Raw genomic sequence first — 17,922 nt, forward strand, 5'->3', positions numbered from 1 at the left:
AATTTCAGTTTCCTTCTCTTTAAATGGGTATCATAATAATAACACCTACTTAACAAGGTCATTGTGAGAACCATATAAAAATAGAGTATGTAAAATGCTTAAAGCTCTGTAAGAACACTAGCTGTAGTAGTAGTAGTAGTAGTAGTAGTAGTAGTAGTAGTAGCAACAGTAGCAGCAGCAGCAGTAGTAGTAGTAGTCATCCTTATAGTAGTAGTAAATAGTGAGTTAGGAATTGGAAGAAAGTGGGATAGTAAAAATGAAAAATGAGAGTAAGATTGGGTGATAGAGCAGCATCCTGAAGGAGGATAAATGGGATATTGCCATGAATGCAAATGAAGGGGTTAGCATTTGTAAGAAGACATGGCATGATTCCTCAGATAGCAATGAATAAAGGGTACTAAAATACTGTGCTCTGGAGGTCCAAGTGACATGGTGGAGAAAGGGCAGGATTAGAATCAGAGAAATTATTTAATTTATTCCTTCTGACCTTGGTCAAGTCACCATCTCTTTAGTCCTTAATTACCTAATCTTTAAAATTAAAAACAAACAAGTGAGGCCTGTACTAGATAACCACTAAGGTCCCTTCCAGAGCTCAGTCTTTAATACCAAATGAATTGAACTATGAAGCTATATTAGAAGGACGGTGGTATATTAGAAGGTTTGCTTGGGCCCATCTCAAACTACCATCTTTTCTTACTTCTTCCCTGTTACTACCAAACTTCACAAAGTAGCTGTCTATACTTGCTATGTCTGCTTATTGCTATCTAACTTACATCAAAAATACCAGGGGGTTTTCTCTCTTAATCACTGAAGATCTCTTTATCTACCAATCCAGGGGCGTTTCCTTAGCCCTCATCTTTGATTTAGCTGCAATATTTTATGTTCTTGACTATTCCTAGATAGCCTTTTCCTTGACTTCAAAGAAGAAACAAAACTTTCTCTTTTATTGCCTCAAGTATCATTACAGCTAATACAAAGTATTACACTTCTAGAAACTGTTCAAATAGGATGAATTCAAATATTCATCCATATGCCCTCCTTTTATTTTTGTATGACTTAAAAATCTTAGCTCATATGAGAGTTTCCTGTACAACAAAAATAATTTCTTTAAATCACCGCTGCTGGAGATAGAATTTAAACCAAGACATTCTCATTCTAAATCCAGTGCTCATTTCAGGATACCTTCCTGCTTCCCTTTTAGGGGTAAGCATTTATTTTCCAGAGGGCTATTTATCCCCTACAAGATACCTTTTGTCATCATCATTATTTTCCCCATTTATACTTTTGTGTTGGAACCATGAGAATGAGTACCTGAAGGTTTTGGCAACTCCCTTAAGAGTTTAAGTTACGGAGAAGGGAAAGGAGCAGACATTTATTAAGTACCTCCTGTGTGCCAAACACTGTGCCGAGTGCTTTACAAATATCTCATGTGATCATCACAACCACCCTGTACTTATCCCCATTTTACAGATGAGGAAACTGAGGCAGACAGAGGTTAAATGACTTGCCCAGTGTCACACAATTGGTAAATGTCTGAGGCTGAATCTGAACTCAGATCTTCCTGACTCCAGGTCCAGCTCCATCCACTATACCACCTAATTGCTTACTTACCTGGAAGTTCCCTAGTTCAAGGAAATCACAGGTCCTTGTACCTATCCTTTTAATTACATGAAAAGTACAAAGTCTTACAAACCTTGTAGATGATCAGTAATCGAATTGTGTTTCTCCCCTTATTTCTGAAAGTGGTGGATTTTATAATACCTTAGTATTTGTTTGTTTGTTTGTTTTTCCCTTTATAGGTGATAAACCTCTCTGAAAAGAGATATGACCTTACGAAGCTTAACCCAAAGGTATGGGCTTTATTCCCAATAACCTTCATTCAAACTACTTCAATTTTTGAATGCTGATCTAAGATACCTGTTTTGTGTTTGTATAACAGACCTGCCCATGTGATTGCTGCTTTGCCTAATTCTCCTAATTTAATGTGTTTTGTGATTCTGTGTTTCCATTCTTCTTTTGTGGATATTTTTGTTATTAGATAATTTTGCCACTTCCCATTTGTATTCTATTCCTTGGTTTTTAAATAGTATAGTGTGTGTGGACAATTGTGTTTTTCTGACTGAGATTTCAATTTGATCAGAGGAGTTTGGGGCAAACCCCTAAGCCAGGGGTGGGACATCTAAGTTCTTAAGTATAGCCTTTTGACTGAATCCAGCCTTCCCAGAACAAATCCACTTAATAAAAGAATTTGTTCTATAAAATTCGGACTCAGTCAAAAGCCCACACCCAAAGACCTAGAAGGCCACAGATTTCCTACCCCTGTGGCCTAAGCCAATGCTTCCTATTCCTACATTCTTCTTTCTCTGTGCCCATACCTAGATATCCCTGAACCGTTAATAGCCCTGAAAGAACATACTTAGAACTGGCATACCACATTCAGAAATATTGAGAAGGCCTTTGAAGGGATGTTTTGTTGGCATTACCGAACACTTTGGTATCTTTTGGAAATGGAAGCATGTTTCTCCTTATTCACATTAGCAATAAATTCATGAAGTGAACCTGTAATCCAGAGTATAGTGAATGTTGCAAAAATGTTGCTTCAGTAATGAGCGAGTAAATATAACTTTTTTCTCCTAGATTATGGATGTGGGTTGGCCTGACCTCCATGCCCCTCCCCTTGATAAGATGTGTACCATCTGTAAAGCTCAAGAGACATGGCTAAACAGTGACCCTCAGCATGTAGTGGTCATTCACTGCAGGGTAAGCAAGAGACATTATACATTGTTCATTTGAGTTCAATTCAATTTTAAATAAAAAAATTCAGTTTTATCCTAAGGAGAAATGAATGGAGCTCATGGTTTATGTTTCGCCACCACCCCCATCCCCACCCCACCATGTTTGGGGGCGACAAGAAAAGTAGCAGTCTAGGTGATAATTAATTTACAACAAGGTTCAAAACACTTCCACTCTCCTTCCTTTGACATTCTTTAGAAATGGTTTCTGGCTCAGTGGATGGAGCATTGGACTTCAAGCCAGGGAGAACTGAGTTCAAGTCCATCTTTAAACACTTACTAGTTGTGTAACTCTAAGCAAGTCACTTAACTCTTCTGTGCCTCAATTTCCTCACTTGTAAAATGGGAGTTATCAGAGCCCCTACCTTGGAGGGTTATTGTGAGGAAAAATGAGGTCATATTTATAAAATATTTTGTAAACTTTATGACACTATATAAATGTTGGTTCTCACTTTATACTTGGCTAAAGAAAATGAAAAGAGGAGGCATGGTATAGTGGAAAGAACATAGGCTTTAGAGAAAGAGGACTTGAGTTCAAATGCTGCGTCCAGTATTTCTTACCTGTGTGACTTTGCTCAAGTCCCTTCCCCTTTTTGTAACCTTTTTTTCTTCATCTGCAAAATGAGTTGGACTGTGTGAGCACTTCTCAAACTTTTCTTTTTATATTCTTAAAAATTATCAAGGTCCCAAGTGAACTTTTAGTTATGTGGGTTATATTTCTTGATAACTGCTATTTTAAAAATTAAAACTGTTACATTAAAAAAAGAGTTACAAGATGTCCCAAAAGTCTTAGTGTAGTTTTAAGCTATTAGAGCCTAAGAGTGGCATTGTTTTACATAATCTTGCAGTCTTTTTAATGTCTGGTTTAGTAAGAGACAGTGGGATTCGCATATCTGCTTCTGCATTCAGTGCATTGTGATATGTTTTTTTGTTGAAGCATATGAAGAAAGTCCAGTGTCATACAGATAAGTAGAAAAGAAAGGAGTAGTTTTTCTTTTTAAGCTTATATATTTTTTAAAAATCATGTCTTTTTTTGGTTTATTTTTAGCACTTTTTTTTAAAAAAAGATTTGAGTCCCAAATTCTCTCCCTATCTTTCCCCCTCCCCAACTCACTGAGAAGGCAAGCAATAAAATATCAATTATTTTTTGTTGTTAGGTCATTTCAGTCATGTCAGACTCTTTGTGACCCCACTTGGGGTTTTCTTGGCAAAGACACTGGAGTCATTTGCCATTTCCTTCTCCAGCTATGATATCATTTATGCATGTGAAATCATGCAAAATGTATTTCCATATTAGCCATAGCACCAGAAAATCCCAAGAAAAATAAAGTGAGAAAACTGTATTTCAATTTGCACTCATAGTTCATCAGTTCTCTCTATAGAGGGGGATAGCATTTTTCATGAGTCCTTTGGAATTGTCTTGAATCATTGTATTGATCAGAGTAGCTGTGTCATTCACAGTTGGTAATTATTACAATATTGCCATTACTGTGTACAGTGATCAACGGAGGAGTATCTTAACAGGCAAATGATATCTTAGTATGATTTGGAAGATGGTTTTGCCATCATGACCCTCTGAAAGGATCTTGAGGACCCCCTGACATCTGTGAACCATAGTTTGAAAATTGCTGGACTTAAGGTTTGCTAAGGTCTCTTCCAGGTCTAAATTTAACAATAATAATTGGGCTGTGCTTTCCAAATGAGCTTTATAGGTGACACGAAGGTTTACGAAGCCTTGTGATGATGATCTGTTTGTTTAATCAAACAAAGCAACCCTCTAATACTGCCTTATGAATTTGAGGGCCAAACATGTTACAACAATGTGGGTCGTGTATGTGTGAGTGAGTAATTGCGTGTATCCAAGGTAGGTTTGTCTAGCCAGGTAGTTTAATAATTTTAAAAAGTTGTTTTAAGGAAACTTTAAAAAAATAGAAGGTACCTGTTGATAACTAGTAATATGTTCATTGCCTCAATTGAATTGTTCAGAATCTCTCCCTTCAAATTTTGCTTTCATATTAGAAGGACATTTATATCATACTTAAGTAGGTTTATTGCATCTTTATTTGTGTGTGATTGTAGGTACAGTGCTTAGTAATTCTGCAGTAAAAGTGTAGTCTTTAGTAAAGTGAACCAATATTCTAGAGAATTATATTCAGTTCAGCCATCTTGACTAAATATAGATTATGTGCAATATAATATAGATTATGTGTTAGATGAAATATTCAATGTGACTCTTTCAAGGGATTTACATTCTTATGTATTCATTTCTTCACATAAAGGTGAGTTGCTGTTATTATTCATTATCTATTACTAGATGCTCTGCTAAAAGAGCAGGCACAGGATGGGACAGCCTTTAGAGGTCCAATGGGATTATTGTTCAGTTGCCTAAAGGAACTTGTTAATGAAAATTCAAGATGAGAAAAAAAAAATCAGTGCCCTGCATGCATTTTCTACTATCATAGGCCATTGGAAAGTAGATAATTTTATACTCCTACTTAAAATATCCTCTCTTATTTCCCCTCATCCCCTCTCCTATCTCTTCTGCTCCTTTTTTCATCTTTCAAGTGCACAATGTCTTCATGTTCTCACTTTGGCCTCCTTTTACACATTCTTTAATTTTCTGTGTAAATCCTCTGAGAAAGTCAGTGTGACATCTTAGTTAAGTGGTAACAATTTATGGATTCAAGTATTTCATATAAAAGAGTATTTTATCTGTAGACTTAAAACTCCCTAGGGGAATTTGCATTTAAAAGGAATGACTAACCCAAGTAACTGTCATTTGCAAGTTTTCCCAGTGTTTGCCATGCTTTCCCTGTCCCCCCCCCCCCTCACTCAACTAACCCCACGTAAGAGTATTACTTCTCAACTTTTAGGAGGTCATGAAATCCTAAGTATAATAGTGGGACAGTGAGACTCTGAGAGGACATGTGGATTGTTCAATACCCATGTGAGTGCAGATTTTTAGAGACTTTACCACAAAGATTTTGAGACCTATTGAAATTAATGAGCCAATTTTGTAACTTCTCAAATGAAACTGAATTAAGTTTTATCAGCATTTTTAACATACTATTATTTATTGTTGATTCCATTATCTATTACAGGTAATGTAGGACAGCCCAGTGCTGCCAAACCAGATGTAATTGGAAAATTTTTAACAAAATGAATAAAAATACCGTAGAACATAGATAATGTCAGTGTGTGGTTCTCTAAGGCAATATCCAGCACTCGGGAGGAATGCTTAGGTTTGGTTTAATAGCTGCTAGCACTCTCATTTCTATTTGATACCACTCATCAGTTATATTATGGGACAGTTATATTAAGGGCCACTATGTGGCTCAGTGGATCGAGTTCTGGACCTGGATTCAAGAGGTCCTTAGTTTAATTCCAGCCTCTGACCCTTACTCAAGGCAAGTCACTTAACTGTTGCCTGCCTCCCTGGTAGAATGGGGATAATAACAGTATTTACTTCCTGAGTTTGTTGTGAGGATAAAATGAGCTATTTCTAAAATGTTTTGCAGACCTTCACATGTTACATAAATCCTACCCATCTGTTATAAAATATGGAGGAAAAAAAATTGGACTGTTTCTTTTGCTTCTCCCACATCTGTTTCCATTGACTCTCTTCTCTTTGGTCCTCTTGCAAATCAGTTAATCAGTCGATCAATAAACAAGAGCATATGCATGCTCCTTCAAAACCACATGCATTCAGCTGTGTGACCCTGGGCAAGTCACTTAACCCCAGTTGCCTAAAACAACAACACCAACAACACCACACGTGCATTCAGGCAGATTTTCTTTCAGAAATTTACATATTCTTACAAGCAAAAAAAGAAATAAATAGGTTTTTCTAATTTAAAAAAAATAAATGGCATAATGATCATTGGGCTTATCCTCATCAGTTTTAGGTTTGGAGCTTTCCCTCCTTTTCTGTTCCTTTTTAAAAATAACTATTTAAATCTATTATGCATTTTCAAATTGCATTCTTAAGATTGTTCATTCCTTTTCACTTTCTTACCTCAGCTGTATGTGAAATAAATTAGCCTGAATATTACTTAAAAAGAATAAATCGGTATAATAGCTGATGGATTTACTGTCTGGTGCCTTTAAAACACTTGCTTGCCCTGAACAACTGTTCCTTTTACCTCTAGACAAAACTTGTTGGGTGAATTAATAGGAAACATGTTAAAACTCATAAAAATGATTTATCACTCATTTGTACTGGTGTCATGTAAACTATTTAATAAGTTTTGGAAACATTTAGAAAACAAACCATGAAAGATTTGTTCACCTTTAATTCAAAATTACTGGCATTGGCTTTAACTGAGGCTTGTCATAAATCATAACTGTTGGATAAAATTGCTGATACCTGGCAAAATTCTGTGCTTTCCAGAGTGACTATCTCACAGACATCATGCCAGAAATTGTTAAGATAGTTAAGCTTGTCTTGGCTTGGATATGCTAAGAAATGGACAGATTTTTACTACTACCTGATAATTCTTTCTTAATTTAGTGTAAATGATGGATATTTTTCCCTCTTTTCCCTACCCTCCAGCTTTTTATCTGTGTTATTGATTGAGAAGAAATACATACACGTATATGTTTTCACTCACTATAATTATAAGTTTTCACTCAATGTAATTATAAGTTTTCACTTAGAGAACCTAGTCCCCATGAAGCACTTATTTCTTAGTCATTTATATTGAGGTGAGCTTTGAGAAATTGTAAAATAATTTATCATAAGAATATTGTCTATATATATACTAGTTTCTAGTGTTTCAGATCAGATTTCACCAATTCAAAAATATGGCTAGCTCTGTGAGCTCAGGCAAGTTATGTAAATCTTTCTGAATCTTAACTTTCTACCTTGTAAAAATGAAAATGAATAATGCCTTCCCTGCTTACCTCAAAGGGTCATGGGGAAGATCAAATTGAGAAAATGGTTGTGAATCTCTTTATTATAGTAAGTGGGTATACCACTTATATATGAACTGCAAGGAAACAAAAGGGAGCTCACATTTTTCCTTTTAAAAATTTCTTTTTGTTATTGTTTTTTGCTTTTTTGAATCATATTTATTATTTCAGTTTTTGGGAAAATTATGACTTGCATTTTCTTTCAAGGAAATGAACCTTATCCTGTTCAGTCCTATTTGAGTTGAGATTTAGGTGAACATTTAGTGATTAAAGCTGAACGCAAAGAAGCACATTACTAAGAATAATTCCAAAAGCAACCCTCCAAATTGAACTCTGTTTTCCAGTAAGCCTTCATTCATTCATTCATTCATTCATTCATTCATTCATTCATTGGTAAGCAGCAAAGCATAGTTTTGGCTTCACAGTTAGGGGTGACTATATATGGTAAAATATCACTTGCACATTTTTTTCTGAATTTCAGTATGAGGTTAGGCATATGATGTTTTTATACACATGCTTTTCTTCAGTAAATTATTTGGCATCAATGAGATCTTGGCAGACCTTGAAGTACCATGGGAATGGGACAGAGTAGTACTAGTATGGTGGCATTGTAACTGGCTGGAGGTACAAGGATGAATAACCCATTTTCCCTCCCCTCTAGGAGCTTACATTATAGAGGGGTTGGTAAGACATTTACTCAAATACATATTAACTATGTTAGAATATTGTAAAGAAACAGGAGTAGAAAAATCAATGAAAATAAGGCCTGTAGTTATATCTAGGGACAGAGAGTTGTAGAGTGAGTCAGAGTGCCCAAAGGTGTTCTTGGGGTCATCATCACATTGGTCTGCAGATACTTTGGAGCCTGTCCCTAAGGTGAGATGGTTTTAACTCTACCAAGTTTGTGCCCTGTGCATAGTTCTCATTCTGACCAGTAAGGGGTGCATTACCTCTGGACATGAAACTGAGTAGATTGCTGTCAGTTTTCTTGAGCTATAAATTGATATTATTTTAATTAGCAGCATATTGGACTTTGTTGCTCAGCCTCTCCAAATGCCCTCAATTAACAGCTGCTCTGGATTTCTTTCATTGGTTTAAAAAGCCTCTGTTACCAGTGTAATAGTATAGAATTAGAGGCTGATTTTCTTCTCCCTGTACAGACGTAGAATATCAGAGCAGCAACCCCAAGTGATTAGTAATTCCCAAAGATCCAACTTTGATTTCATCTCTTAAGCATGATCTACCTTTTAATTTGTGGAATGTATAGGGCACTCTCTAGTTTACAGTCAGCTCTACTTCTCATTTCAAGATAAAGATATATTAATTCATTCCCTCAGGGTGGAAAAGGACGGATAGGAGTTGTCATATCATCGTACATGCATTTCACCAACGTTTCTGCCAGGTAAGGGGAAAATAAAATAAAAGATATTTTTTCTGTTTATAATGTAATCTTCTGGAGGGAGAACTGGGTATCAACAGTCCTGGCTTCTAGCTTCAGGCTTGCTATTAACTGACATTGTGGTGTTGGGTAAATGTTTGTGGCTCCCTAGGTCTTAGTATCTTCATTTGTAAAATAATGGGGTTGGACTTGGGGATCCCTGAGGTCTTCTGTACTTCTTACTTTCCATGATTCTACTATCAGAAAATGGATAAAGCTGACAATTGATTTCAGCCATAGCATTCTCTTCCATTTCAAGTACAGAGTGTGGTACTGTTTCTGAATCACATATTTGTGAAAATGAGTTCTCTATTTTAACACTTTAAAAATGTGGAAATTTACCAGTTTCATAGAGGTGCTGGAAATGATTTAAGAGCCTCTGTTCATGTTTTAGAATGACGATTGCGTAAAAAAAAAGCAACGAGACCAACTCCCGTGCGTTGCTAGAAGAAATCAGTCTTACCAACCAAGTCTTGATTTGTTTTTGAAATCTCCTTTTCTGGTGTTGTAGATCCAGGGTATGGCACACATATTTGGAAAAGTAATAGGATGGTGTGCGTATGCACATGTATGTACATGTATGTATACACACACTCACCAATTACTGACTCATGCTTTAGGATGGAGCTGAAAGCTAAAAGAGTTGTGTCCTACACAACTATGGTGTGTCATTATCTCTATCTGCTTTTACTTAAGAGATGATGATGACCCCAAAAAGCAATATTTGAGAATTGGAGAAAGGGTATGGCTCAGCTAAAGATTGTCATATGTTCTGGGGGGCTCCAAGTAGGGAGTTAGGGAGTGGTAGAGATATGGTTGTGGTGCAAAAGACCAGATATAAATGATGTATTTATAAAGTATTTATGAATTTCTCACTTCTAATGACAAAACAAAATCAGTCTAAATTACTTTTGTCAGTTTTAATTTTTCACAAATATCCTTTTTGTTATTTAACATACATCTGTAATAAACCAGGAGCCTTTTAATCATCTTCTCTGCTCATACAGCCTTTACTTTGTATCCAAAAGAAGAACTATAAGACCATTCATATAGTGGTGATAACTATTTCCCTTTTTCCATTAAGAAGTGAAATTTGACTTTCAAAGTGTTTTTTCTAGAAACAATTTTTTTCCTGCCTTGGAGAAAAACTAATCCCTACATTTCCTAAATTTCCTGACTGGTATAGCCAAGTGAAAATGAGCACCCCACTTATTGGTGAGAATAAACATTTGTGTATGGGCCGGGCCTGTTAATATTCCTGGTCACCTTGAGTCAGTCATTTAATACAAATATGTTTGTCAAAGAGCAGATTTTACGTGGAGGAATTTGGAGAGATAGACCACCCTCAATATTCCTGCCAGGCTGTGACAAAATATAGTTTTGTGTGGTACTTGAGCTCCATATAGTCTGGGTAATTCTCACACCTATAGGAATGCTCATGAGCTTTGTCTGTTTCCTTTGGCCAAATGCCTATATTTTTAAAACTTACAATTTTAAATCAGTGAAGGAAGTATCAGGAATTTTTATACCAGTCTCTGAGTATGATTCTACAACAACCTTTGAGTTCCATTAGCACCAGTAAAGGGAACACTCCTGTGTAGAAAATCACCATTTTTGGAAGTGTTCAACTGTCCATCTTCAATTGTACAGCTCTTTTGACATTTTTTAATTGAGTCTTATAACTTCCCAAAATCTTCTGCTAGTTTTTTTCACTTTCTCTTAGAATGACACATTATAGTAGGGGGGAACAGAATCAGGTGAGGGCTGGAAGCTGACTTCTGGAAATTCCTACCTTCTATCCAGATCAATTTGTGTCTTATAATGAGGCATACCTGCGTGAGGGCTCAGTATCTAAACTTTTGTACTTCTAGGCTGGCAGGTATTGATAGTGCAAAAAAATAATTATCAGATTATTCAGGCTTCGTTTTATAAGTTTTTTTCTCAGTCCTCTACCAGTTCCTAGGACTATTTTTTTTTTGGTGACTTTTTGTTAAACAGATGCTGAGACAGCTCCTTTCCCCCCACCAGCAATGCTGGAGGAGTCTATTCTAGCATCTCAGTAACAAAATTTGTGAACTTGCTTCACATCCTACTCATTAGCAGTGAACTTGGGTCCAAGAAAATGTGCTTCTATGGATTTGCTATTTGGTGGTAACTTGAAAACAAGCGTCATTTGTCTTAGTTTGATTTTATATTCGTCTCCTCCATAATGTAGCTAAATGGTAATCTCTTAGTTAAACAAATAACAGAAAGGGATGTGTGATTATCAATTCAGATTTTTAGTAATCCCCAGGAACTCCCTTTACATCCCAAATTATACACGTTCCTTTGGTATAAGAGCATCCTGAGCAGTGAAGTTTTTATACTACATCTTTGGTGGGGGTGGGCAAGTAGGAGGGAGCAAAGCTTCTCTGCACATGGTCCAGTGGGGTTTGTATTTGATTCAGAACAGCAGTAATGCCTTCAATTTGTGGAAAAATACAATTCTGATGACATGTTTTCTGCTACACCTATAGTGCTGACCAAGCTCTCGACAGATTCGCAATGAAGAAATTTTTTGATGATAAAGTTTCAGCTTTAATGCAGCCATCCCAAAAAAGGTATGTGACTTTTTTTATTATTAGGATAATTATCAATGCAAATAGTTTTCCTTAATATTTTAAAATCTTTCTATTATGCATTATATAGCATATATATACACATACATATATGTATATGCATACTATACATAATATTTTTAAAATTTATTCAAACACACACATATATGTATGTGCATGTATATATATATGCATACACACACACACACACACACACACACACACACACACACACACACACACCCCATACTGATTTTCCCATCACAAGATGTAAGAGATTTCTTTCTCTTTTAAGTTCTCAAGTGATATTCCTGTTCTTTGAATCCCTTATTTAAGCTATTCCAAAGCCTCCATCTTTGTGGTACAAGTGTTTGGACACATTGCAGGGCCATTTGGTTTAGATGAAGTAATGTACCATTACAGAAAGGAGATGGGGTTTCTCCTTCTCGGCAATCACATTTTGAGATATAGCGTTAAAGACAGGGACTGGACCTGTGATTTCGCTGTTAATAGGGAATTCCCAGGTGAGGTCACTCCTTCCACCAGCACAACTGTCACATTCTCTGCAAATTATACTCTTAGACAATTTCTGAACACACAGGGTGCCTATGACTTGCCCAGGATCACACAGTCAGAATATACTAGGTAGAACTTGAACCCTAATCTTTTTGGCCTTTTGAAGCCCGTTGGACATTTATTCCAGTATTGATGAAGCCATGTGGGGCATGAAGGAATCGACAGGTGACGCTGTATATGCCATGATTATCATATGGGAATAAGACACTCTTCATTTCCATGGTTCCTTTGGGATTAGTGCCACATATCTTTGTAGCACTATGTGACCCCATCTCTGTGGTGGTGAAAAGGGGCCATAGAACTTAACTTGCATGATGGTAGAGTCCTGCTTCAATTTTTTTTTGATGCGCATTGTACACAATTAATTCTTGATTATCAAATAAGTAAGTGAATAAAAAAAAAAGCATACCTAGAAAAATCAATTGGAAGTTAAATTACTTGGCATTTCATTTCCAAAAAATAAGTAAGCTACTAGAAAGTGTCCTTTAGTAGTTGAATTCCTGGAAATTGATTCCTAGCAAATAGAAGGCCTCAGCTAGTGGATCATCTGTGCCAATATTCAGGGGCTTAAATCTTGCTCTAAGTAATCATTTAAGTAAATCAATCTTTAAATAAGCAGAGTACATTAATTAGCTTTGAGGTTCTGGCTGAGGACCTCGATGTGCTTATCCTGTAGCTTACACAGCTGTTGTTGATATTTAAAATAACAAGAGAGTCCTTGGAGACTTTAAATATTAATAAATATTTAGTCTTGCCAGTTCATTATTCATTAAGCATATTGACTGGAAACAGTCCTTTATTAAATTTCATACACCTGTAAAGGGCACCTATCAGATCCAGAGTCAGGCACCATGGGAGCCAAGTCAATAATGGCCCCTTTTGAATGACGTGTTTTCCAACAAAGCTCTTTTGCAATGGATGTTTCTCTCTCTCTCTCTCTCTCTCTCTCTCTCTCTCTCTCTTTCTTTCTCTTTTTAGCATCGTGCCCCCCCCTTTCCATAAACAGTATATCACCATGAGAACCAGCTTGTTCAAACACCATGACTGTGACCCACGCCACCTGGTGATATTTGCTGTTATTTTGACCAACAGCTATTTTCATAGCTGATATACTTCTGTCATACACATACCCTCGAGTCTTCTCTACTTTGATAAGAAAGAAAAAAATTAATTTTCCTTTTTGTTCACAATTTACCTTCAGCAGACTGGAAAATAACTTAGGTAGATTTTGTATTCATCTTCTTATAGAGCTCAACATTAGGAGATGATGTAGTATAGTGGAAAGGGGACCACACTGAGAATCTGGATACTTGGTTTCTGTCTCTGCCACTAACTGGAGGACCTAGGGAAATCCACTTAACATCTAGGCTTTTGTATTGCCTCATCCACAAGTTGTCTTTCTTCATATGCAAAGAAGAGGGAAAGAGTATGAAGCTTCCTAATTCAGTGAGTTTCCTGCTAGTTAGGATATGGATAGGGACCAGACCAATTTTTTTGGTATAGGGAACTCCAAGGTGAGGATATTCCTTGAACACAATGTGGGTCACCACCTGTTATATAAACTTATAGTCTTAGAGATTTGCGTAGAGTATTGAGAAGTAAAGTACCTTTCCTAGAGTCATGTTGCCAGTACATATCTGACTTGGGATTTGAACCCAGCTCTTCCTGACTTCAAGGCTGGTTCTCTATCTACTTCGCCATTCTGGCCTCTCTCTGTTAACATATTCTGTTGCTTTACTAGGCGGAAACAGGAGAAGTAGTTGTCAATCAGTCAACAAACATTTATTAATCGCCTATTGTTTTCCAAGCACTGAGTTAGTCACTGGGGATTCCAAGGCCATCTTTTCATGCAAGTTTTTTGGGTACTAATGTAGCATTGGCATGGCAGTTTCCAATGATAGCATGTCTGGAGGAATTCTGTGACTCATTTTTTTTTAACTGAGGAAATTGAAAATGGAAAGGTTGCTTCTTAATTGTACTCTACATTTTCATTCTCCTCAACAAACACACACAACACACATACACACACACAATTATTTTAGGAGTTATGCTAGTTTTCACTGTACTTTTCTTATCTGTAGATTCTTCTTTTTCGTTTCTCTTATGATTAGTGCAGTGATAACAAGATAACTATATTAATGTCTATATCAATATAATCTATAATTCTATATGGATATATGTTAATAATGAGATATTTAGTTATGTAGTTATGTAGATGTGTGTTTTTATATGATCTTCCTTATGACTAATGCTAATGATAACAAGATATATGGACAGATATAGAAGAAGATGGCTAAAGATATCAGAGATAGATGAATAGATGGATAGATAGATGGCTATAGATGGATGATGATAAAAGAAAAATAGATCATAGAGATAGATATAAATAGATAAGATGTATAGATATAATCTATATGTAATAATATGGGAAGTATATAAATATATCTCTGTATATCTTTTTATCATTATCATCAGTATAAGAGAGACCGAAAGAAGAATCTATAGCCCACAATCAAATAGTAAAACCTAGCGTAACTCCCAAAATCATACATCCTATTATTTCTTTTGACCATTGACCAAGCCCTTCTCCTGAATAGTCTTCCTAGACTCTGAAATGATTTGCCAGATGGTATTGATTCGGCCTCCATAACATTACCTGTTTTCTCCCTTGTGTCCACTCAGATGGCTACTACCTATGTAGGGATCTCTGTGCCTTCTTTCTGATATCCCCACTCTGTCTCCTCCTTCTCAAAGCCTTACTTCATTCTGTTGCAAAAGTAATCTTCCTAATACAGAGAACTTAACCATTTTACTACTCTATCCAAAAATCTTTTTTGATTCTTCATTTCTGCTCAGATAAAATTGTTGCATTTAAATCCCTCAAGAATATAATCTAACCTGTCTTTCGTGACATATAATATCATTATCCGTCAGGCCTGCCACATATCTAGTCAGCCCACTTAGTGTTTTTCAAACTCCTTCTTCCTCACCTCAGCCTTTTAGAATCTTTATCTTTGTCTCTTAGTGTAGGTGGAACTGTTTTCACGAAGCCTTTCCTGATCTTTGACATACGTCTCTCTCTTCAAATTATCTTGTATTTAAATATTTGTAAAAGTATATCCTCCCAGTAGAAAGAAGTGCCTTGTTGGGAGGATCTTGTTCTTTGTGTCCTTCCATTTACAATGCCCAGTACCTTATATGTAATAAGTAGGCAATAAATAATTATTTGTTGCATTGAATAGCATTAAATTCTTGCTGTCATAGAAGTAGACCCAGGTGGGCTGAATTGCCAGTGGTGTGAGAGATATGAAAAAATAACAATCCAAGTTTACCTTTAGAGATAACAGCAATGAAAATTAGCCCTGCATCCACTATTTAAAATTAAAATATTGACCCCCCCCTCCAAAGTCCCTTAAAAAACTGGGTCTGATCAAACAATTGGTTTATAAGATTAATCACTAGAAAATAAACTTTTGCAAATAACGCGTGACCAAAAGGTTTACCAAAGCTCTTTGAAGACATTGAATGTTTCCCCCCTACCATATGCCAAGTGGCTAGCAATATCCCTAGCACACAAAGAGAGCTTCTTGTTGAATTGAATTCTTTTTTAAAAATTCTGCCTCTGACAATGGGCTGTATTCCAAATTTCATTTGTACTTCAGATATTTCTTAACATTTTAAATAAGCAGTAGCAATAGCAATAATAAGTTTTTAAGGTTATCAAGGTATTATACCTATATTATCTGTTTTGATTCTCACAGCAACCCTGTGTGATTGGTACTATTACTATCCCATTTCACTAATGGGATAACTGAGGCTGAGGGCATTTAAGTGATTTGCCCAGGGTCACCCAGCTAGCAAGTGTCTGAGGCAGGATTTGAACTCATATCTTCTTGACTTCAAGTCCAGCTTTATCTACTACACTACCTAGCTGCATTTGTGAGCTGGCCTGAGAAAATATGAATTCTTTATAACTTAGATTCTATGAGAAAATGAATTTGGGTTTTTTACGAAAAAGTCTAAAAATTAGAAACCCTTACCTCTTTTCCATTCCCTGTTATCTCTACCTTCTTACTCAACGCAATCTGGGTGGTAGAAGAAGCTCCCTTCATAAAGTTCCATTGTCAAAAAAAAATCACACATTCTACCACTACACTAGTGGGCTCTTTCCTGATACTGTCCCTAAAATCAAAGCAGATTTTCCCCTACCCTTGTGGTGAAATAAAGACCTCTTTTTATACTCTGAGTATGAGAGATCTGACTTTAGGGATTAATGATCCCTAAGGACTTTTCATTGTTGAAAGAAATATGGTTAGCTGTTTCTAGTTCAGCCAGTGCTTTTAGAATTAAGACTGATTTTGGGAGGTGAAAGTGACCTTAAAAATCATATAGATGAACTCACTTATTTCAATGATGAAGAAAAAGGCCTGGAGAAGTTATATGATTTGCCCAGAGGTATTACAGCTCCTTCAAAGCTTCTTAAGAAAACATTGTCCTTAACCATCCCTCTCCTTCTTTAGGGAAAACAGAGCTAAATAGTGCTATGATAAGTTTCCATTTTTCTAAATGCAAAAGCTCATTCTTTATTCCCACTAGTCTGATTCTTGCCTGAAGAAGTAGGTCTGTGTATAATTTTAGACTAGGAAAATGAGTTATTTCACATGTAGTTGGTGCTAGAAAGTTACTGTAAAGTGAAAAGCAAATTGACTGTCACTGATATAATAAAAATGCAATTCGGTATAGTATCAGAAAGATAATAAAATAAAGGCACTTTCCTGAAAGGACTTTAGCTAGTGCTATCTAAGAATGGATGAATGGCCCCATAATCTAGTTTATTTGAGATATTAAAAAAGAAATGTGGCTGACCACCTGTCCAGGGTACTGAAGGCAGAGTTTCCTCACAGGGAAACATTAGATGATAACATTCCTATGGTCCCTCTGAACTCTAAAATTCTCTGACTTAAACACAGAATCACTTAGATTGCTTTTAGTGTAGACCAACAATGTTAACAGAGAACTTAAAATGAAAAATGCTGCCCACCTCCTGACCAAGAGAGAATGGACGAAATATGCAGAATGAGACATATATTCTTGGGCAAAGCCAGTGTGGGCATTTATTTTCTTAAAATGCGTATTTCTTACTAGGATTTTGTTTTTAATTGAAAAAACTGTTTTAAGGAAATTAAGTAGTACGTTAATTCCTTATATAATTTAGGTGATTTTCTATTCTTATGTTTCTCTTCAAATGTATAATAATTATTCTTGCTGTCTTTCAAGTTGCAATATGACAGGCAGGAATGCTTCTGGTTACAGAAACTGGCAAAATATCATAGAAATTATCAGCATTCATAGCTAGCTGGTGCTTGTGTAAATAAGCCACAAGATTTTTGAAACCCTAACATTTAACATTATATTCTATCTTATGATTAATATATTATTATATGTAATATACTTAATATAATATATAATAATGTAATTATATTACTTCCATTACTAGCTGTTCAACTGTGGACTTTCCTTTGACTTTTCTGAGCCTCATATGGCTTCCTAAATCTATTACATTAAGAGTTGGGTCTTGATGTGTGTTTCTGTAGGGCGCCTTCCCTAC

The 17,922-nt window shown here is 36.0% G+C and overlaps 1 protein-coding gene across 1 annotated transcript in view; it reads left to right on the forward strand.

Annotated features, from left to right (window-relative positions):
* Window positions 1-17,922, forward strand: part of TNS3 (tensin 3) — a 425,395-nt gene that overhangs the window by 228,992 nt on the left and 178,481 nt on the right. The window contains 4 exon segments of the mRNA XM_020977772.2: window positions 1,800-1,850; window positions 2,638-2,760; window positions 9,041-9,105; window positions 11,658-11,741. Coding sequence (XP_020833431.1) covers window positions 1,800-1,850; window positions 2,638-2,760; window positions 9,041-9,105; window positions 11,658-11,741 — 323 coding nt within the window.

The sequence above is a fragment of the Phascolarctos cinereus genome, unplaced genomic scaffold (genome assembly GCF_003287225.1).
Source record: "Phascolarctos cinereus isolate Bilbo 61053 unplaced genomic scaffold, phaCin_HiC Scaffold_4;HRSCAF=312, whole genome shotgun sequence".
Classification (NCBI taxonomy): Eukaryota; Metazoa; Chordata; class Mammalia; order Diprotodontia; family Phascolarctidae; genus Phascolarctos; species Phascolarctos cinereus.